This window comes from Hermetia illucens, chromosome 1 (assembly GCF_905115235.1).
Source record: "Hermetia illucens chromosome 1, iHerIll2.2.curated.20191125, whole genome shotgun sequence".
Classification (NCBI taxonomy): Eukaryota; Metazoa; Arthropoda; class Insecta; order Diptera; family Stratiomyidae; genus Hermetia; species Hermetia illucens.
In genome coordinates this window covers 122,523,600-122,546,999 of record NC_051849.1, presented here as the reverse complement: position 1 = coordinate 122,546,999, position 23,400 = coordinate 122,523,600, and the positions used below count along the sequence as shown (strand labels likewise).

Genomic DNA, 23,400 nt, shown 5'->3' with positions numbered 1-23,400 from the left:
TTACCGCACAGTTAAAAACAACTGAAATCCAGGTGTTACATACAAGGAATCACAAAAACCAGGTACTGCCAAACAATTATTTTCCAATAGATTACTTATTATAGTAAACGTCTCTTGTGGCGCAAGATCAAAATCTTCTAAAAGCAACCAATGCCCGTTCATAACAGCCTAAAACAAGAACAAAAAACATGAATACGTTATAAAACAATTTCCATTTATACGTAGAGCTCATAGTCATAGTGTATAGGAATATAATATGTCACTTTATTCACTTTATCGTGATATTAGTATTCTACGCTGTCTAGGGTACAGTAAATTTACACGAGATGGACAAGTTTGACTTATTATGTTTTTGTTAATAATATATAATACGATTTTCTTGAAACTTCCCAGTATCATGCCTCAAATTGTGCTCTAGGTGTCTGGAAAATTATAACTTTAAGATCAATTTAAAGGTTATTTAAACGAAATTTGAAATTTTTGTAATATTGCGTTGGGGAAAAAGAAATATCGTATTTGTGATCGAAATTTGACGCTTTATTTAACATATTTAGAATTATCCGATTTAGGTCAAATATGCGCCGTTTTGTCCGCAAAATGGTTGCCATTTAGGGGACAACCTCCCCCCCCCCCTCCTTATTTGCAAAAAACTCAGACAGCCAGTTTTTGCAAGCCCCTTTTGAGGCCAACTTAGTAGCACTAAGAGCGTTTTGCATGGACCGGAAGAAATGGTAATCACTTGGTGCCAGGTCCGGACTATACGGTGGATGCGATAAGACATTCCATCCGAGCTCCCGTAGCTTCTGGGGGGTCATCAAAGATGTGTGAGGCCGAGCGTTGTCCTGGTGAAACACAACACCATTCCTATTGACCAATTCCGGCCGCTCCTGGTCAATCGCCTGCTTTAAACGGTTGAGTTGCTCACAGTAGATGACCGAATTGAGGGTCTGGCCATAGTTGAGTAGCTCATAATAGATGATTCCCTCCCAATCCGACCAAACACACAGCAAAACCTTCCTGGCCGTCAATCCGGGCATGGAGATGGCTTGGGCCGGCTCGCCGCGCTTCGACCACGATCTTTTTCGCTTGAGGTTGTCGTACGTGATCCACTTTTCTTCACCAGTCACCATCCGCTTCAAAAATGAGTCGAATTTGTTCCGTTTCAGCAGTGCATCGCAGGCGTTGATTCGGTCCAAGAGATTTTATTCTGCCAACTCGTGTGGCACCCAAACATCCAGCTTTTTTTGGAATCCAATCTTCTGCAAATGGTTCCAAACGGTTTTATGGTCTATACCCAGTTCCTGGCCAATCGAGTGAATGCTTACATGCCGGTCTACTTGGATGATTTCGACTACCCCAGAACGAAATCGATCGAACCAACGCTGTGCTGTGCGAATCGCTGCAGCATCGGGCCCATAAACTTCACAATTTTTTTCGACCGCCTTCGTTGCTTTTTTACCTCAGGTAGTAAAAACGTAAAATATGACGAATTTCTTGCTTGGTGAACTCCATCTTTGACGCGTTATAACTTAAGATTGAAACGTACGATGACAACACTGTCAAAAAGATACTGGTAGCACAGATTATCGTCTTCAAATCGCCGTATAGTATAACCCGATCCGATAAGTACAACACAAAATATGTTTAAGTGTCGCCATCTTTTGACAAAATATGACATTTTTTTTTCCCCAACCCAATTGATTTTATTTGAACAGAGAGCAATATACATCTTGTATTTTAAGGATTCAATTTTATATATATCATTTTTTTTAGATTGAGTATTTTCTGAGACTTATATTTTTCAAACCCTCATTCTCCTATTTCGCAGCTAATGTCAAATCAGACCTGCTTCATAAAGTATTAATGGAAACCTCTTATCTAAGAATCACATGGTGCAGCACAGTCGAGAGAAGGAGTAGATGTGAAATTTCGTCTAATTGGGAATGATGACGCGCCGGTGTGATAGCGCAATGCTCCGCTTAAGAGATATGGGCCACCACACATATTTCATTTGATATTCCACACAGCTATATGCCAAGAAGGAAAATTTTTTACACCTACTTTTCGTTTCTTTCTTCCCTCTTAATCTTCAAATAAAATCATGTCATCATGTGACAATAAACCGATTTTTTTAAAAAAGTTTTTTTTTAACATACAACCCTAAACAGTTTGGGAAACCGGAAGTTGAACGCTTCAGGTTTCAAAAGCTTTGTGTGGCTCCATAATTCCACTTGTCAGCGCCACTGAAGTCGAGGAAGCAATAAAACAAATGAAATTGGGAAAAGCAACAGAAGCAACAGACGACATCACATTCTCCCCTTCCACACTCCTCAACAATGCCGACATTTGGAGCAATTCCACTTATTAGCGCCACTGAAGTCGAGGAAACAATACGACGAATGAAATTGGGGAAAGCAACAGGATCTGATGACATCGCATCTGAGCCCTGGAAACCGAAGAGTTCGAACCCAACACTGTGGTTCAGTTCAGTGACTTCTTCAATAGGGTTATTGAGGAGGATAGAGCATAATATTACTATCAAGGAAGCACGACCACTCTAATATGGAAAAAGAAAAGTAGCCCAATAGAGTGTTTAAATTACCATCCGATCCGGTCGTTGTCCCATATTATGAAGATTTTTAAACGCATTTTTCACAACCGTATTAGCGATATCGTTGAAATAACCGTAAACTAAGCCGGGTTTGTCTAAAACTGCGGAACTACTGACGCAATACACGTTGCCGCCTTCTTCACATTGCATTTCTGGATCTAGAGAAGGTGTTTAGTTCATCCAGTGTGCTCTTCGGCAACATCTAGTATCAGAAGAACCCGTGCGCTGGGTTAAAGTGCTCTACCACGATCCAAAAAGTAAAATGCGAAATTTGGCGGGCATGTCAAAATTGCTTGTGCCTCCGTCGGAGTTAATCAAAGAAGTGTCCGTTCATCACACCTATTTGTTCTTGTTATGGACATTGTCACAAGGGACATCCCTATACACTGCTTTATGCAAATGATGTTTTCATAGCGTCTCATAGCAAAGCTGATCTCGAGCAACTTGTTCAAAAATGGAATAATCGCCTCATACAAGATGGTCTCAGATTGAATCTGAATAAAACTGAGCGATTAAAATATCTCTGATCAAAGCTCAAGGTTCTGACTATAAGAAATAACAGATTAAAATTTTGAAATGTGGGGGATATCCGTAATTAATATGGGGTTGCACCGATTTTGGAAGATTGCGAAAGACGCGTGTTCGATGATATGATATGGTATGGTACGTAATCCGCGAAGGCCGACCGAAGCAACATTAACGCGATACGCTGGATGATGATCTGAAAGCCTCGCGACTACATGCAGATCAGGCCTTTGACAGACGAAATTGGGATCAGGACGAGCCGACTCCTGTTCCGGACCGGAGCAAAAACTGGAGAAGAAGAGGAAGAAAATGTTGTTTTTGTTCGCTTGTTTGGTTTTACTGCGTAGCTTTTGGAATAATACGTAATCCCGTGAAAACACCAGGCCAATTGGCAAGCAATCTAACGCAAAAACTTGTCCTTTCTCAGATTCATTTAACACACTCTCTCTTCCCATGATTTTAAAAAAGTCTACTGATATAGAGCCCGTAAAAATAATGACATTCTCCGTTTTTCAAGAAATCGTGAAATAAAAAGTCGGAATACTGAAAGCTGGATGCTTCGTTCGTTCAGTTTCTGTGAGAAATTTTATATACACATTTTCCATTCGTATATAGCAAAAAAATCAGAACGTAACTTGCTATATGCACTGTATATTTCCAACCTCTAACCCCGCTGAATTCACTTTATGCACCTATGATCATGGCGTAGAGTTTTAGTTATTGCTGCATTTCCTTCAAACTCTCCAAAATTGTTTAATCTATTATGGCTAATTACCTTGTCCAATTTTGTACTTCTAGGATAAACTATAAAAGTATTAATCGAGAGTTTTCATTTGAAAAACTTTAAATGATGCCACTCGCTGTATGTAAAAGGTCCTCACTGTGCTCTGTGAGTTCTCACAAAATTTCGTGAAAATAGCTTCCGCCATTTCTGAGTAAATCGGATGTAACAGCCAGACACATATTGAATACATACAACACACATACAAAACCTTAATAAAGCGATCCCTGTATAAGTAAATATATGAGATGATTATACCATATTATATTCGCCTAAGTAATTAACGAAGAATTTCCGCTATAACATATTGCGTAATTAAAGAAAATTGAATTTCAGGATCCTAGAATGGACGAGACCATGCCAATTGGAGAGAAATTTTATGGTGACATATCTTCGACCGCGACGGGAGTTGCGTGAGGAAAATTTCGGCTATAACGGCTGGTGTTAGTGTCGTATATGTGATGTATGCCCACGTGCGAACACGTTGCAGCATCTGTAACAATAGACACAGCTACTTGTGGCTTGCGTCATCCCAACGGGAACCAAAAGCAGATCTTCCTTAAAGATTCATTTCGGATTAATGATAATGGATCTTAATGTAATCACTGCTTTAAAATTCCTATGTAGGAAATTGGTGGAAGCAAACACGCACAACATTCTCAGCAATTGATCCATGTTTGCTCTCCTAGGAAATAAGGAGCAAATAAGGAAGTGCATCCATGCAAAATTATTAGAGGCAATCATGCTGAGACAGCTCTGTTCCCAGGGGCTAGTTGCGATCAACCTGCAATACCAGATTAATGGCAACGCTCAGCAAATGAAATTCTAGAGGAGAGAAGCTGTTTGATTTGGTCTTTTTAGTTGGTGAGATGACCACGGACATAGGGTGTGTCTCTACGTTCGTGGGGCCAAGCAGAAGTGAAGTAATTGATCAATCAATCTGCACTAGGAATTTGTTAGAGTTGATTAGAGACTGGTAGACTGCTAGACGATGTCTCACTGTTAGATCACCGTTACTTCGAATTTAGTCTGACTATTGTAGGCGAATAGTCTATTATACAAAGACGGAATTCGAAGAAAACAAATTGGACAAAGCGCAATGTACTTCTTGGCAACAAAGTGGAGCTCCCTAGCCGACTCCTTTTTAGAGTGTTTTGAAGTGGCTTGTACAGGGTGCGGCAGCATAACTTCCTTTTTTCAAAACTCAATAAAAACTATTGTATGCATCGGAAAATATTTATTTATTTTTTATAATGTAGGTACATGTCTAAAGTTTTTATTTACATTGTTTTGAAGATCAAATCTGTTAGGTGACGTCCCCCATTCTCCATACATTGCGTAAACCGATTTCTGGCGTTTGTCATGACTCTTGTTAGCATAGCAGGTGTCATGTTGGCAATTTCTTCTTGGATGTTGGTCTTCTAATCTTGTAGGGTTCTTGGACGGTTCACATAAACACGGGATTTCAAAAAAAACAATAGCACTCTCGGGAACGACATCAAGAAGAAGCTCACACGCGTTCATCCGAGAATTGAAGTCACGTTCTGAAAGTTCCTGCACTATCGCCATCTTATAGGGATGAAAATGAAGATCATCACGAAGAATTCTTCTCACAGAACGATCGGATAGTCCAAGGGCAGATGCGTGTTTGCGCGCAGAACGCCGTGGCGATCGAAACATTGACGCTCTCACTGCTTCAATGTTCTCAGGTAATCTAACGGGCCGAGGGACTCCAGTTCTTCCTTTTGTCGCACTTGCAGTTTGTCTGAATGTAGTGACCCATGTAACAATTGACTTGCGGTCTGGGACGGGAGCCAACGGGGCTAAATTAAAGCGATTCCGAAATGCACGCTGTGTTGCAATAACCGAACATCCGCTTGAAAAGTAAACCTCAACGCATGATGACGACTGGACCGTGTCGGGACAAAACTTTACAGTATCCCCTCTTGAACGAGACCACTAGCGCTCCACTATGACATCAACTAACTGACTGGCGCGCATTTTAAACAAGTCGGGAAACGGGAAGCTAGACTCTTCAGCTATGAAAGGTTTTGTGTATTTCCTTTATAAAGAGATTTGAGTGTGCATTTGTCCCATTAGCATGTAGCACGTAAAATATGCATATATTATGTGAAAACAGCCACTTTCAAGTGATATTGACATTCATAGTCTTGAATTTGCAGAGGAGCGACAGGTTTGACCTAGTATAACTTTATTAGTAATAGTGCGATTTTCATCAAATTTGGCAGAATCATGCTCTATACTGTGACCTACATTGCTGCAATTTTGTGATTCTAAGGTGAATTTAAGGGGGGATTTTCCTGTCAATTACTAAAAATTATAGTAATGTACTATTAATAACTTTATTTGAACAGGTATCGATATGGAGGGTATTTCGGAGCCTAGGTACCATTTAGTGGCAGGCAGATTTTTCGGTTGGGTAGTTTCTGAGAATGGGTTCGTTAAAAAATGACCATTTTCAACCCCCCGCACTCCCCACCTTTTCAACAAAAGTCAAAACTAAGACCGGCTTCGAAAAGTACTAACCGAGACCTTTAATTTGATACCACACATGACTATATTTGATGAAAAAAAATGTACAACCCCCTTTTGCATATATGGGGACCCCCCCTTAAAATCGTCGTAAAAGGATGTAACTCACTATATGCGTGAGCGTTCACAGTTCCCACCTTTCTACCAAATTTGGTGTCAATCGCTATAACCGTCTCGGAGAAAAATGCATGTGACGGACAGACAGACAGACAGTAAACCGATTTTAATAAGGTTTTGTGTTTACACAAAGGGAAAGAGATAAATAGAGTATATAGGCCGACCGAGGAAATGCATACAATGTCGTTACAAACATGATGATCGGATTGAGTCGCAAGCTTCGGAGATATGCTAGGGCGTCCACCTCAGTCGACGCGGCAGGACGGGCCCCGGTCCTGTCGAGAAATGGGCAAGGATTCTTGACGCATGAACCGCGCCAGGACGTAAGCAAGTTAGTCCAAACAAAACGAACAAAACAAGTACGTGTCTGCACGCTAAATGTTGGTACCCTAACTGGAAAGACCGAGGAACTCGCAAGAGCCCTTCGGAAAAGTCACATTGATATCTCCGCTTTGCAAGAAACCCGATGGTCTGGTGCCAAAAGCTGCGACATTCAACGCGAACGCGGTAAAAATTGCTATAAATTTCTCTATTTTGGTAGTCCACACTCAATATGGTGTTGGCATTGCCATCTCAGAGGGTTTCCGTGATGCCATTAAAGAAGTCGAACGATTTGATGATCGGCTGATAAAGCTCATAATTATATTAGCTGATTGCAGTATTCACTTGTCACTGACGGCTATATTATCATTGCCGGCGACCTTAATGGTCATGTGGGTGAGCATATAATCGATTTTGCGGACACTCATGACCTTGTACTTATGAATACCTAATTCATCAAACGATTGTCTCATCTTCCCACATTTTATAGTGGGAGCAGGAAAACGCAAATCAACTATATTCTTATAAGACGCCAACATCTTACCACTGTCACTGATTGCAAAGTCGTTCCCTATGAGACCATCGCACCTCAACATCGGCCGTTAATTGCCGTCTTGCGAATTAAGCCACCGATAAAACAGCGTGAGGAACGCACTGGCCCGCCGCGCATTAAATGGTGGCGATTTGGTGAGAAGAAAGAAGAAACGATCTCACTCATACGATTTCCGACCATTACGAATATGGAAGAATCATGGAACCAAATGAAAGACATGATCCACAAAGCGGCCTCTGCAACCCTCGGGGTCACCAAGCCGGGTAAGTACATCAACCGAGATACTTGGCTTTGGAATGATGATGTTGAAATGAAGGTCCGTGAAAAGAAACGCCTCTACCACAAATTTCTCGACGATAAAACGCCTGCTAATTGGCAAATTTAAAAGAATGCCAACCGGGAAGCAAAGAAAGCGGTCGCTGTCACCCGAGCGAACCATTTCAAAAATCTTTACGATAAACTGGACACTCGGGATGGCGAAAGAGATCTGTATCGACTTGCTAAAAGCCGTAATGAACGCACACAGGATATCGAACACTTCTGTTGTGTTAATGACAAGAACGGTACTTTGCTTACTAACCGTCGAGCCGCAACGGATAGATGGTGAGAACACTTCGAGCAAATTTCAACTGAAGAATTTGCTCATCCTCCACTTCCACAATCATTGCCGACATTTGGACCAGTTGCACCTGTCAGCGCAACTGGTGCTCAGAGGTGGCGGTGAGGAAGACGGGGCGGCAACCCTGTCGAACAAATCAAAACCAAGTGGCCGAGGAGAATCTCCATAGTGCTGGCAGTATGATTCAGTAGGCGAATGCTCCAAAGACCTAATTAGGGCGATCAGACCGAAGTCTGCACGGGGACTCATTTGAAGTGGCAAATTGGTCACGAAACCTTACCATGAGAACCGGGAAAGCCCCTCGACTCATACTTCGGATGAACTCCCGTTGTATGTGAGTACAGCTCGGTTATTTGCGGTTAACCCCCCTAGTGGGAGTTTCATGGTGGTTGTGGCGTGGCGTGGTGTTGCGTTTCAACACGGGTGCCGTACTCCTTAGTTGCGCCAGAGGTGTTTGATAGGCCTTGCATCCACTGGTATGAATGCTGAGCCTGCACTCAGTATAAACCAGGACCGCTGTGCTTGCATGGTGGGACTCTGATTGTGGTCCCAAAATCAATCCGTGTCCGAAGAAGACCGTGGGATTATGCCTTCACGGCAAATTGGTCACGAAACCTTACCAGGGGTATACTGGAACCATTTGAACCGGGATAGCCCCTCGACTCTCATACTTCGGGTGAACTCCCGTTGCATGTGAGTACAGCTCGGTTGTTTGCGGTTGGCCCCCCTAGTGGGAGTTTCATGGTGGTTGTGTTTGTGTTCAAGCGAAAAGAGACCTTCGGGCCTCGCGTGGTGTTGCGTTTCAACACGGGTGTAGTTCGGTAGAGATTTAGGAAATTCTTGCATCCATCAGTATGAATGCTAAGCCATGCACTTGGTATAGACTGGTACTGTTGTTGTTTGTCTCAGCGGGGCTCTGATTGTGGTCACAAAATCAATCCGTGTCTGAAGAGGACCGTAGGATTAAGTCTCCACGACAGGTACCTACGTAAAACACTCATGGGCTTAACTGCCAGCGCAACTGAAGTCAAGAAGGCAATAAAACAAATGAAACCGGGGAAAACCACAGGACCTGACGACATCGCATCTGAGCTCTGGAAAGCACTGTGGCTCAGTGAATTCTTTAATCGGGTTATTCAGGAAGGAAGAAAACCATCTGACTGGCAAGAAAGTACCACTGTTCCAATATGGAAAAAGAAAGGTTCTCCAGCAGAACGTTCAAATTACCGTCCGATCCGATTACTTTTCCATACCATGATTTTTGAACGCATTCTTAACAACCGTATTCGTGAAATCGTTAAAATAACCGTGAATCAAGCCGGATTTGTCAAAAACTGTGGAACTAGTGGCGCAATACATGCTACGCGGTTACTCATGGAGAAACACTGTGAGAAGCATCGCCCTCTTTACATTGCCTTTCTGGATCTAGAAAAGGCGTTTGACCGGGTGCCACGCGGAGTCATCTGGTAGGCTTTACGACAACATTTAGTGCCAGAAGAACTCCCAATTGTTTCTCTTCAACAGAAAAAGTACCCCGACTACACTTCTCCTCGGGACGAGAATAATTATTGTATAATGTTCTAAGCCGACTCTATATGCCTCCCCTGGGGAACTTGCTCCGGGTTCATAAACGACACATTTCAAAAAATTATTTCCGGAAGACATCGTAAGAAGCTGGAAACGAAATTTCTCCGATGTGATTCAATACCTTTTCGTTTAGATACATTGTTATTTTACAGGTGTAATTGCATACATAATTGGAATTTGGTTGATTTTCAGTAGGAATCGTTCAATTTACTTGTTGTGCCAATACTTTTGTTGCGCTTCTTCTTTTTCTTGAGCATTTTTCGCGTTCACAAGCGGGGTCGGCTCGCCGTGATCGGTTTTGCCATTTGGTTCTATCGAATGCCTGGTCTAGGTGCAATCTCGAGACTTTTAAATCCCCATTCAGCGTATCAAGCCACCGTTGCTTCGACCTGCCTTTTGGTCGTTTACCATCGACTTCGATGTTCAGAACAATTTTGGCAAGCGAATTCTCGTTAGCACGAATTGTGTGACCATACAATTGAAGACGTCTCTCTCGCAACTTTTCGACGATCGGTGCAACCCCATAACGATCGCGGATATCCTCATTTCGGATGTGATCAAAACATGTCACGCCACTAGTCCAACGTAACATCTTCGTCTCTATTACCGCAAGACATCGTTCATTGTCTTTCATAGTCGACCAACATTCAGGACCATAAAGAGCGATAGGACGGACGACATTGCGGTAAATTTTAGATTTGAGACGTTCGTTGATACGTCGATCACAAAGAATACCAGTTGTGGAACGCCAATTCCTCCAGGTTGCCTTAATGCGTGAAGCAATTTCATAACGCAGTTCTCCATTGGCTGATAACATTGACCCGAGGTATTTAAATTGCTCAATTCTCAATTCCCGTGTGACGATGTTCATAACAAGAACGAAGAGAAATAGTGACAGGGCGCTTCCTTGATGAACACCAACAGAGACACGAAACGGTTTTGATACACCCGCCACACTTTTCGGATGATGGTAGAGTAATTGAAGATCAAGAAAACCTTTCATACCTGGAGCGCCAAGCTTTCGATTTGCAGACTTGAATGTAAATTATGAATGACAGTGTCATTCGACAAAACCAAAAAACCGAATATTGCCCAATATCAACTTCGTTTGAATTTATGTGAAGTACGTAATCAATTAGAAAGTTATGAAAAATGAGAAAGAGTATTGAGTTACCAAAACGAAATAGCTCGACAGCCTGCATCGGTTATAAATCAGCCTTTGACTCCATATCAGATTCGTCGTTATTACAACTGTTACGCTTGTACAAAATCAATCAGGTGTGGAATCTTCCAAAGGAGTTATCTAAGCTCATTGTAGTTTTATTTGTATGTCGAAAACCAAAAATAATTTTGTTCCTTGCTGGACATCACCATCCAGTTCAGAGGAAGTTTAGCACTCTTCGAAACTGATGATGTTTTTGATACTGGGTGAAACAGGTAATGAGAGCTCTAAATGTGTAACAGGTCTCGTTCTCAGAACCTATCCAACCGAAAAGTTTGAAAAAAATCACAATGGTGCATCTTTACGAAATCAAGACGTCAAAATACATCACATTCCGATATCTGCTTAAGTGAAGTTAATAATAAGTATATTACCACATTTTAGAGATCTACCCCTTTAAATTCATCTTACCCAATATGGGGTACCAAATGCAATGGCCTAGTGCATCAAAATTGTGAATTTCACATCAATTATCATCATCATCATCAACGGCGCAACAACCGGTATCCGGTCTAGACCTGCCTTAATAAGGAACTCTAGACCTCCCGGTTTTGCGCCGAGGTCCACCAATTCGATATCCCTAAAAGCTGTCAGGCGTCCTGGCCCACGCCATCGCTCCATCTTAGGCAGGGTCTGCCTCGTCTTCTTTTCCTACCATAGATATTGCCCTCATAGATTTTCCGGGTGGGATCATCTTCATCCATACGGATTAAGTGACCCCCCACCGTAACCTATTGAGCCGGATTTTATCCACAACCGGACGGTCATGGTATCGCTCATAGATTTCGTCATTGTGTAGGCTACGGAATCGTCCATTCTCATGTAGGGGGCCAAAAATTGTTCGGAGGATTCTTCTCTCGAACGCGGCCAAGAGTTCGCAATTTTTCTTGCTAAGAACCCAAGTTTCCGAGGAATACATGAGGACTGGCAAGATCATAGTCTTGTACAGTAAGAGCTTTGACCCTATGGTGAGACGTTTCGAGCGGAACAGTCTTTGTAAGCTGAAATAGGCTCTGTTGGCTGACAACAACCGTGCGCGGATTTCATCATCGTAGTTGTTATCGGTTGTGATTTTCGACCCTAGATAGGAGAAATTGTCAACGTTCTCAAAGTTGTATTCTCCTAACCTTATTCTTGTTCGTGTTTGACCAGTGCGGTTTGATGTTGTTGGTTGATTCGTCTTCGGTGCTGACGTTGCCACCATATATTTTGTCTTGCCTTCATTGATGTGCAGCCCAAGATCTCGCGCCGCCTGCTCGATCTGGATGAAGGCAGTTTGTACATCTCGGGTGGTTCTTCCCATGATGTCGATATCGTCAGTATAGGCCAGTAGTTGGGTGGACTTGAAGAGGATCGTACCTCTTGCATTCACCTCAGCATCACGGATCACCTTCTCGAGGGCCAGGTTAAAGAGGACTCATGATAGCGCATCCCCTTGTCGTAGACCGTTGTTGATGTCGAATGGTCTTGAGAGTGATCCTGCTGCTTTTATCTGGCCTCGCACATTGGTCAGGGTCAGCCTAGTCAGTCTTATTAATTTCGTCGGGATACCGAATTCTCTCATGGCCGTGTACAGTTTTACCTTCGCTATGCTATCATAGGCGGCTTTAAAGTCGATGAACAGATGGTGCAACCGTTGTCCATATTCCAACAGTTTTTCCATCGCTTGCCGCAGAGAGAAAATCTGATCTGTTGCTGATTTGCCTGCAGTGAAGCCTCTTTGGTATGGGCCAATGATGTTCTGGGCGTATGGGGCTATCCGGCCTAGCAAGATAGTGGAGAATATCTTATAGATGGTACTCAGCAACGTGATACCTCTATAATTGCTGCACTGTGTGATATCTCCCTTTTTATGTATGAGACAGATTATGACTTGTTGCCAATCGTCAGGCATTGATTCGCTGTCCCATACCTTGAGCACAAGTTGATGAACCACTTGGTGTAACTGGTCGCCTCCATATTTAATCAATTCGGCTGTAATTCTATCGGCTCCTGGCGACTTATGATTTTTTAGCCGATGAATTGCACGGACTGTTTCTCCTAAACTTGGTGGTGGCAGTATTTGTCCGTCGTCTTCAGTTGGCGGGACCTCCACCTCGCCGATGTTCTGGTTGTTCAGTAGCTCATCAAAGTACTCAACCCATCGCTCTAATATGCCCATTCTGTCGGAAATCAGATTTCCCTCTTTGTCTCGGCAGGATGAGCATCGAGGTGTATAAGGCTTCATCCTGCTGACTTGTTGGTAAAACTTGCGCGCCTGGTGCGGTTGCTCCCTGTACTTTTCTAGTTCACAGACTTGTTGGTTCTCCCAGGCTTCCTTTTTCCGTCTGTGAAGTCGCTTCTCCGCTCGACGGAGTTCGTGATAAGTCTCTGCGCGTGCCCGCGTTCTTTGAGAATGCGACATTGCTCGGTATGCGGCATTCTTCCGTTCCGTTGCTAGCTTACATTCATCGTCAAACCAGCCGTTCCGACTCTTTTTGCGGCTGGGGCCAAGTATGTTTGTGGCCATATCCATGATAACGTTTTCAGGTGGTTATGAAGATCATTTGTTGATGCTTTATCTCCAGGTCCTCTGTTGACTGCGGTTATTGCGGCATCCATTTCCCTCTTATAGGTGTCGCGGAGGGTTGTGTTGTGGATGGCTTCAGTGTTCACTCTCACCTGATTGTCAGAGGGGATTCTAGGTGGTATTGTTATTCGAGCTCGGAGCACCATGCCACCGAGATAGTGATCCGAGTCTATATTGGCCCCCCTATATGTTCATCATTCATCAAGGCTGAGAGGTGGCGGCGTTCGATCAACACGTGGTCAATTTGGTTGAAAGTGGTCCCGTCTGGAGAGGCCCACGTATGTTTGTGGACCGCTTTCCGCGCAAACCAGGTACTTCCAACAACCATTTCGTGTGACCCTGCTAATTGAATAGTCCGCAGTCCGTTATCATCAATACGGGCTCCTTCCCTACTTGGCTGTTAAAATCCCCAAGTATGATTTTGATATCATATCTGGGACAGGCTTCGAGGGTTCGTTCTACTGCCTCGTAGAAGGTATCCTTCTCCGAATCTGCAGTCTCCCCTGTAGGGGCGTGAACGTTTATGAGGCTTATATTTCTAAACTTGTCTCGCAAGTGCAGAGTGCATAGCCGTTCGCTTATGCTTTCAAAGCAGATAACAGCAGGTTTCATTTTTTGGCTGACTAAGAAACCTACTCCGAGCACATGGTTTACTGGATGACCGCTATAAAATATGGTGTAGTGGCTCTTCTCCAGGAAACCGGTCCCTGTCCATCGCATCTCTTGCAACGCTGTTATATCAGCCCTATATTGGGACAGGGTATCGGCTAGCTGCTCATCAGCTTCGTCTCTGTACAGGGAGCGCTCGTTCCATGAGAAAATGCGCAAATCGTTGTTCCTTTGTCGTTGCCGGGTCCGTCGTTTTAAAATCCGTCCTGTCCGAGGCTCCTGTTGTGGCTTCGTAACAAGTTGTTTTCCGTGTAGGGTTGTCAGCCCTACCCACATATATTCGAAGGGAAAACGTGAATTTCTCACACAAAAAGAACACAAAACCTTTATACCCGAAGCGTCCAGCTTCCGCTATTTCGACTTGTTTAGAATTTCCTTTCGACAATAAAAATAAATATAATCTTTTCAATCCTATTGGTGTCTTGAATTCTTGTACAAATCTTTCAACTAATGAATTTGATAATTGTTTGTATTTGTTTGTTACGGTCAAAATGGGAACGTCTGAAAAATGATTGGAAGCACACCTCCATTTGCAAAATTCAAACTTTTTTTTTGATTACGTATACTTTTCTTTATCGTCTCAACCACGGTTATAATAAATAGCGGAGTTGTAAAGAGAAATCTTCAAAAATCGCGTTTTTTCATTGAAAATCCAGAATAAAAATAACAAATTATTAACGAAAATACATAATCGTGGTTCGTACCACCTCAATGGAAAGCTTGCGTTTAGAGCTTACGATGAAACCAGCCTGAAAGAAAAGTACAGCAACTCTCACCTACGCAGTACTACTGCCTTTAGCCACTAAAGAAGTTAGAGAGGCTGAATCCTGCTTGTCGGAAACCACTCCTTCACCCTTACCAAAAAGAATAGCAAAATTACATTTTCCATTCGTTCATAGCTAGAAGAAGAATATTTCGCTATATTTTCTCAAATTCCAAGATAAACATATGCTCAGTGGCGGTAAAAATGATAAGACATCCTATGTTTTTCAAGAAATCTTAAAATAATAAAACAATTCCAAGAAGCTGTGTATGCATCTCAGATAACTGGCGGTAATTGCATTTTCCTGAGTAATTACCTGGGGTTCCCCCGTATAACACAACCAGTAATTAAAGAAAGTCGGATTTCAGGTAGGTCAAAAAGATAAGACCCCTTATATTTAGGCATTTTAGAATGGAATTCAAGTAATAAAATCCAGTTGTTTTTGTGATATTTTAATATTTTATTGAGCCTCCTTTCTTTTTTATAAGTTCTACCATTCTTTGGCCCTATGAGGAATAAATAGCGTTTTTTAATTCGTTTGCGTCTTCAAATTGCTTTGATTCAGCGTAAACGATTCGGGTCAGCTGCCCCCAACAAGTCTCGATTATATTTAAGTCAGCAGACCTCGCTGGAAAATCGAGGACATCTGTTGCTGCTGAAAATACTGCTTAACGACCTTTGCACTATGAATCGCAGCATTATCTTGCTGGAAAATGTCTGTCTGTTTTCTCACTTAAAATTCGAATATCTTCAATCACTTGATATGTTTTTGGGAATCCCCCAGCTAATCACTCAGGAGAATGTAATTCGCCACCGTTATCTTGGATGTATACACCTTGGAATTGTTTTATTATTTTAAGATTTCATAGAAAACATGGGGTGTCTTATCATTTTCGCCGGCACTGTATATACAAAGTCCACCCAATTATGATCAATGAACTTTTTTAAGAAGATTTACTATAACATTGAATTTTTGATTATGAAGAAAAATCAAAATATGTTGTTACTTTCGTTTGTTTTACCTGCCTGCCAATCGCTTCATTCCGCATAACTCAGTAGTTAGAGCACGAGGCTATCGTATAAAAGGTCACGGTTCAAATCTTACTGGTGGCAGTGTTGTTTGTGTTGTCATTTGACGTCGGATACCAGTCGAATCAGCTTTGAATGAGTACCTAAGCCAAATCTGGGTAATAATTTCAGGCGAGCGCAATGGTAACCACATTGTCTCATATAGGGTACTGTAAAACTGTAGTGTACCGTTACGATCTTGAATGAAGTGCTCTCACACACTTCAAAGCCCTGATCTAATTGGATTGCTGCGCCAACGATTATTATTATTAATCGCTTCATTCTGTCAAAAATCGTATTTTAAGCTAGCCGATTTTTCAATTTTATTGTGCTTTTCGCTACGCTTACAAATTTTAAAGAAAACATCAAGAATTTATGGTACCATGGCATTGATTTAAAGCCAATGATTAGAAATTGAATTCGCAGTATACCTGATTGCATGTACATTATATTAAATACAAAGTATTTAATATAATGTATTACACATATATCATTCAAATAATAAAATGATATTTTGTTAATCTAACTTGAAAACTTTGGTTTTTATTGCTGCTTGAAGTTGAAACTTTGCATATTTTCTTAGCGTTCATAATTTGATAGACAGATGCTGTATTGTGTTCATCCTAAATTAGCAAACATTGCCTATTCCCGCATGTTGATGCATACATATATATGTACGCATCTAAATTGACCTAACGCATCTTCACACATGTCTACCTTACTCCGTACACAAAAGGATACATATGCGTACCTAAATGAAATACAGCTAATACTTAAGAGCACATATGTCTATCATATTGGATACTACCCGCAAACTTTATTAACACGTACATATACATCCCATCAACGTGCATTCATAGTAAGCAATTCCAAACTGCTTCCTGTGATAATATAAAAATGACGAGAAACAAACATGTTGATTCTAGACCCGGCGATCGGCCCATATATTGAGCCAAAATTTTTGTTTGTTTGTTTTTATATGCGATTTTATATGAACGGAATTTTCAATCCTTTCTTTCGCCAAAAAGAGGGAAATTGTTGGGTCGGGTCGGCCAACACCGTGTCTTTCGTTCGCGAACAAGAACTCTTTGGAATAAAGTCGGATTCAATAATAATAATAGATTGCTTGTATCTCAGCGCAATATATGCGAAAACATTTTGTTTTTGTGAATTCCTGATTAAAGCCCTGTTTATTATATTGTACTATTCAGTAAATTTTGTTTATATTAAATATGGCAATATGTAAATGAGATGATCAACTGGACAATTTTCACGGCACCTCCCTGACACATACGTACGTCTCGAGTAATTGACACTGATACACAATTAAGCTGAACAAATCGGAAACCAGAAGCTCGGCGCTCGATTACAAAGGTTTCTGTTCATCTTATGTGAGGGACTCTCTACGCACGGTTTTCCATTCGTACGTAGCTAAGAATGCAAAATATTTCTACATATATTTCGAAATTCCACGATATAAATTTGTATATACATATTAAAGACAAATATTGTGCTCATTCTAAATAAGTAAACATTGGCTATTACTTTACACTATGTACACATATAAATTGATCTAACCAGGGCCGTAGAGAGAAAATTCGGGCCCGAAGTGAGAATTATACGGATTTGCGGAGAAAGCTATACGAGCTCGCCTATTATCCCGTTTTTTCTTGTGAGCAAGAAATTTACGTAAAATATGAAACTTTGACCATCTATAACTTTGTTAATAATAGTTAGATTGCGTTCCAGAGTTATATCCTATATTATCGCCTATAATGCTACGGTCTTGAATGAAGTGCTCTAACACACTTCCAGACCCTGATCCAATATGGATTGTTGCGCCAACGATTATTATTATTATAATGCTACAAAGTCTCATAATTCTAGGGTGAACGTAAGGAGTTTTCGGGCAAATTTTTAAAATACACTAATATATAATATACTATAAAGGAACGAAAAAGATATATTTAGAGGCTTATTTCATATATATCTACCATTGTGATTTTTTTTTCAGATTTCTCGGTTGGCTAAGTTCTGAGAACGAGACCTGTTTCACTTTTCGCGTCACACATATTGAGTCCTAATTCCGTGTCTTTTACCTAATATCGAAAAGTGCTAAATCATTTATTACTCCACACGACCATATTCTGTGGAAAAATGTACAACTCTTTTCACATGTATGGGTACTAATCGAGCCAAATGCAAAATGATGCACCTTGCCTGTAAACGGAAATACAGGCCACATGTTCTCATCAAATTTCGTGACAATCGATTCAGCCGTTTCCGAATAAAACGGGTGTGGCATACAAATGAACAGACGGACAGACAAACATTGAATCGATTTTAATAACACACAAAACCTTAAAAATGGAGATCTAAAACGTCCTCATGGACTCCGCGGTTCATATAAGTTCACTTTATGTACCGATGACGTCATACACGTTTCAGAGTGTATGCCTTAGGTTGTCCCGTATACCGCTAGAAATCAGTTATTTCAAGGACACATTCTTGGAAACTACCCCACCATATAATCTGAAAAAAAAAGTATGGCAATCCATACACACACACAGATAGGTACAAATGCAGACTTAAATATTTTTATATAAGAAATATGCACAAAACCTTTCAGGCCTGAGGCGTTCAGCTTCCGATTTCCCGACTCGTTTTATGTCAATAATATGTGATTCAGAATTTCCAATATTGTATGCTATCATCTATTCTAATCTAGGTTGAACCTGAGAGGGGTTTTCGGTTAAATTTCTAAAATATTCAAATAGGCCATAATTAACTCTAACTCCGCCATGTTATTTACATAGCATGCTGGTCCTAAGCCCCGGTAAAGGAGTACTATCCTCAGTAAAACAAAAATAAAGTGTTGATTTCAGGGAAAGAGATAAATATAATTAGAGCTATTTCACTATGCTAAATCCTACTTGACCTCTCTTAGTGACAGGTTTAAAAAAGAAATGATCATGTTGGGTCATAAGGCTCGTAAAAATATGGCGTTCAGGAAGGACGAGCCCCGGCCCTATCGAGAAATGAGCAAGGGTTCTTGATGCTTAGACGTCAGGATGTAAGTAAATTAGCCCGAGCAAACCAAATACGTGTCTGCACGCTTAATATTATCATTCTCACTGAAAAGACCGAGGAACTTGCAAAAGCCCTTCGGAAAAGGCGCATTAAAATCAGCGCTCTACAAAAAATCCGATGGTCTGGTGCCAAAAGCTGCTCTCGTTAGCGCGGTAAAAATGACTATAAATTTCTCTATTTTGGCAGCACACACACTCAATACGGTGTTGACATTGCAATCTCAGCGGGTTTCCCTGATGCCATTAAAGAAGTCGAACGAATTTATAATCGGCGGATGAAGTTTACCATTATATCTGCTAAACAATATGGCATTAACGACAAGAACAGTAATTTGCTCACCGACCGACAAGCAGCGACGGATAGATGGTTAGAATATTTCGAGCAGATTTCTACGGTAAAATTTGTTCATCTTCCCCTTCCACAAGTATTGCCGACATTTGGAGCAATTCCATCTGTCAGCGCAACTGAAGTCGAGGAGGCAATAAAACTAATGAAATTGGGAAAACTAAACGAACCTGACGCACATCGCATTCGAGCTCCAGAAAGCAAAGAGCTAAGACATAGTGACTCAATGATTTGTGCAATCGGGTTATTCAGGAAGGGAGAACAGTATTTGACTGGCAAGAAAGTATCACAGTTCCAATATGGAAAAAAAAAGGTAGTCCAGTAGAATGTTCAAATTTCCGCGGTTGCTGTCTCATGCCATGAAGATTTTTGAAAGCATTCCTGCCAACCGTATTCTCGAAATAGTTCAAAAAACCGTGAATCAAGCAGGGTTTGTCAAGAACTAGGGAACTATAAAATACACGCTGCGCGGTTATTCAGGGAGAAACATCGCCCTTTTTACATTGCATTCTTGGATCTGGAGAAAACATTTGATCGGGTGCAGAATTCGTGCGCTAGGTTAAGGGAAATCCCTGTAAAATTGAAGCATTTGGTGTGATTCGGAAAATTGCATGACATTATTGATATTTAAAAGTGAGAAAAAATGGCAGTGCTACATCATGCGACGCCCAGGTTTTGTAATGATTTATAATCAACGGGTACATTTTTTCAATAAAGTATGTTATTCTGCTTTGCGTGAACATAAAAATTTAGCAAAAAAAAGTAAAGAATAAAAATTAAATTAAAAAAATGGCCAAAAAACGTTAAAAAACACCTTTTTTTTGCATACACAATATGTTAAAATTAATAGTTATTATAACAATTAAATCGAAATTTGAGGTTCATACTTATGCCAATGAGTTACCAAATTTGAAGTCGATCGCTTCATGACTTTTTGAGTTACATTGCACGGCGTGGAAAAAATGCCTTTAGGGTTTTCGTTTCTGGAAAGTAAAGTTTAAAGTGATTTATGCTTACTTCAACTCACTCTCTACAATGTTTCGCTGAAAACAATAAACGAGTGTTACACAAGTCATATAATCGTCACAAGTGACCCTTATTATTCAAAAAGTGAAGATTGAATCTGAATAAAACTGATTTTTTCGTAACCGATCCCCATGGCATTATTACTGTCAATGGCAATGACCCGCATAGAATTGGATGATTTAAATATCTCGGATCAAAGCTATCAGCCTGGATGAAGTGACGGTCCAGAACTGACATTCTTTGCGATCGACTTATTAAGGAGCATTTGGAGAGTCCCCCTTAGACCCAACGCAAAATAATGTCATACTAACCACAACTTTTCCTCACAATAACTTCGACCGTTTTCAGGTAAATAAATGAGAGACAAACACAAAATCTTAAAAAGGAGGTAGCATGGTTTTCGCTTTCCAGAGATGAGCGGTGCAATTCTTCAGCTCTCCGAAGCAGTGAAATATCGGGAGCCATTCTAGATAAGAAGCTTCTTTGAAACAAACATGTAGAGGCAAAGATGAAACGATATAGGAACATAGGGACATGCGTTACGTACTAAGGTGAATATACGATGCTATAATTAGGCCGATGTTCACCTAGGCATTCGTGTGATGGGTTAAGGGAGAAAATAGGTGTAGAGATATCAAACAATTGATTTTTTTTCATGATTCTACAACTATTCAATAAAACCGTTTAAAAGTTAGAAGCATGCTATTAACATAGTATGCTGGTCCCAAGCCCAGGTAAAGGAGGAGGGTTTGAGGCAACGTACTCTGTACTATCCTCAGTAAAACAAAAATAAAATGCTGAGATCAGGGAAAGAGATAAATAGAGTATAGTTGGAGTTATTCTACTATGCTAAATCCTACCTGATCTCTCTTGGTGACAGGCCCCGCGACAGGTCGACCAAGAAAATGCATACAATGTCGTTACAAACATGATGATCGTATTGAGTCACAAGCCTCGAAGAAATGCTAGGGCGTCCACCTCAGTCGACGCGGCAGGACGGGCCCCGGTCCTGTCGAGAAATGAGCAAGGATTCTTGACGCATGGACGGCGTCAGGACTTAAGCAAGTTAGTCCGAACACAACGAACAAAACAAATACGTGTCTGCACGCTAAATGTTGGTACCCTAACTGGAAAGACCGAGGAACCCGCAACAGCCCTTCGGGAAAGGCGCATTGATATCTGCGCTCTGCAAGAAACCCGATGGTCTGGTTCCAAAAGCTGCGACATTGAACGCGAACGCGGTAAAAATGGCTACAAACTTCTCTATTTTGGTAACCCACACACTCAATATGGTGTTGGCATTGCCATCTCAGAGGGTTTCCGTGATGTCATTGAAGAAGTCGAACGATTTGACGATCGGCTGATGAAGCTTACCATTATATCAGCTGATCGCCCTATTCACTTCTTCACCGCGTATGCACCACAGACAGGTCGACCTGATGCCGATAAAAGTGGCCTTCTGGCAACTTCTCGATGAAAAGACTTGTCACGTGCCTGCTGACGATTACATAATCATTGCCGGCGACCTTAATGGTCATGTGGGTGAAAAGGCAGACGGTAACAGGTGCCATGGGGGAAAGGATTTCGGAGCGCGCAATGAGGATGGGGAGCGTAATACATGATTCATCAAACGATTGTCTCATCTTCCCACATTTTATAGTGGGAGCAGGAAAACGCAAATCAACTATATTCTTATAAGACGCCAACATCTTACCACTGTCACTGATTGCAAAGTCGTTCCCTATGAGACCATCGCACCTCAACATCGGCCGTTGATTGCCGTCCTGCGAATTAACCCACCGATAAAACAGCGTGAGGAACGCACTGGCCCGCCGCGCATTAAATGGTGGCGATTTGGTGAGAAGAAAGAAGAAACGGTCTCACTCATAGGATTGCGAACCGTTACGAATGTGGAAGAATCATGGAACCAAATGAAAGACACGATCCACAAAGCGGCCTTTGCAACCCTCGGGGTCACCAAGCCGGGTAAGCGGTACATCAATCGAGATACTTGGCTTTGGAATGATGATGTTGAAATGAAGGTCCGTGAAAAGAAACGCCTCTACCACAAATTTCTCGACGATAAAACGCCTGCTAATTGGCAAATTTATAAGAATGCCAACCGGGAAGCAAAGAAAGCGGTCGCTGTCACCCGAGCGAACCATTTCAAAAATCTTTACGATAAACTGGACACTCGGGATGGCGAAAGAGATCTGTATCGACTTGCTAAAAGCCGTAATGAACGCACACAGAATATCGAACACTTCTGTTGTGTTAATGACAAGAACGGTACTTTGCTTACCAACCGTCGAGCCGCAACGGATAGATGGCGAGAATACTTCGAGCAGGTTTCAACTGAGGAATTTGCTCATCCTCCACTTCCACAATCATTGCCGACATTTGGAGCAGTTCCGCCAGTCAGCGCAACTGAAGTCGAGGAAGCAATAAAACAAATGAAATCGGGGAAAGCAACAGGACCTGACGACATCGCATCTGAGCTCTGGAAAGCAAAGAGCTGGGGCCCAACACTGTGGCTCAGTGAATTCTTTAACCGAGTTATTCAGGAAGGAAGAACACCATCTGACTGGCAAGAAAGTACCACTGTTCCAATATGGAAAAAGAAAGGTAGTCCAGCAGAATGTTCAAATTACCGTCCGATCCGATTACTTTCCCATACCATGAAGATTTTTGAACGCATTCTTGACAACCGCATTCGCGAAATCGTTGAAATAACCGTGAATCAAGCCGGATTTGTCAAGAACTGCGGAACTACTGATGCAATACACGCTACGCGGTTACTCATAGAGAAACACCGTGAGAAGCATCGCCCTCTTTACATTGCCTTTCTAGATTTAGAGAAAGCGTTTGACCGTGTACCACACGAACTCATCTGGTATGCTTTACGACAACACTTCGTGCCAGAAGAACTCGTGTGCTGGGTTCAATTGCTCTACCACGAAAAGTAAAGTTCGAAGTATGGC

General features: G+C 41.6%; 1 protein-coding gene across 1 annotated transcript in view; it reads right to left on the bottom strand.

Annotated features, from left to right (window-relative positions):
- LOC119661292 (midasin) overlaps positions 1-23,400 on the bottom strand; it is a 144,133-nt gene that overhangs the window by 108,174 nt on the left and 12,559 nt on the right. The window contains 1 exon segment of the mRNA XM_038070579.1: positions 5-168. Coding sequence (XP_037926507.1) covers positions 5-168 — 164 coding nt within the window.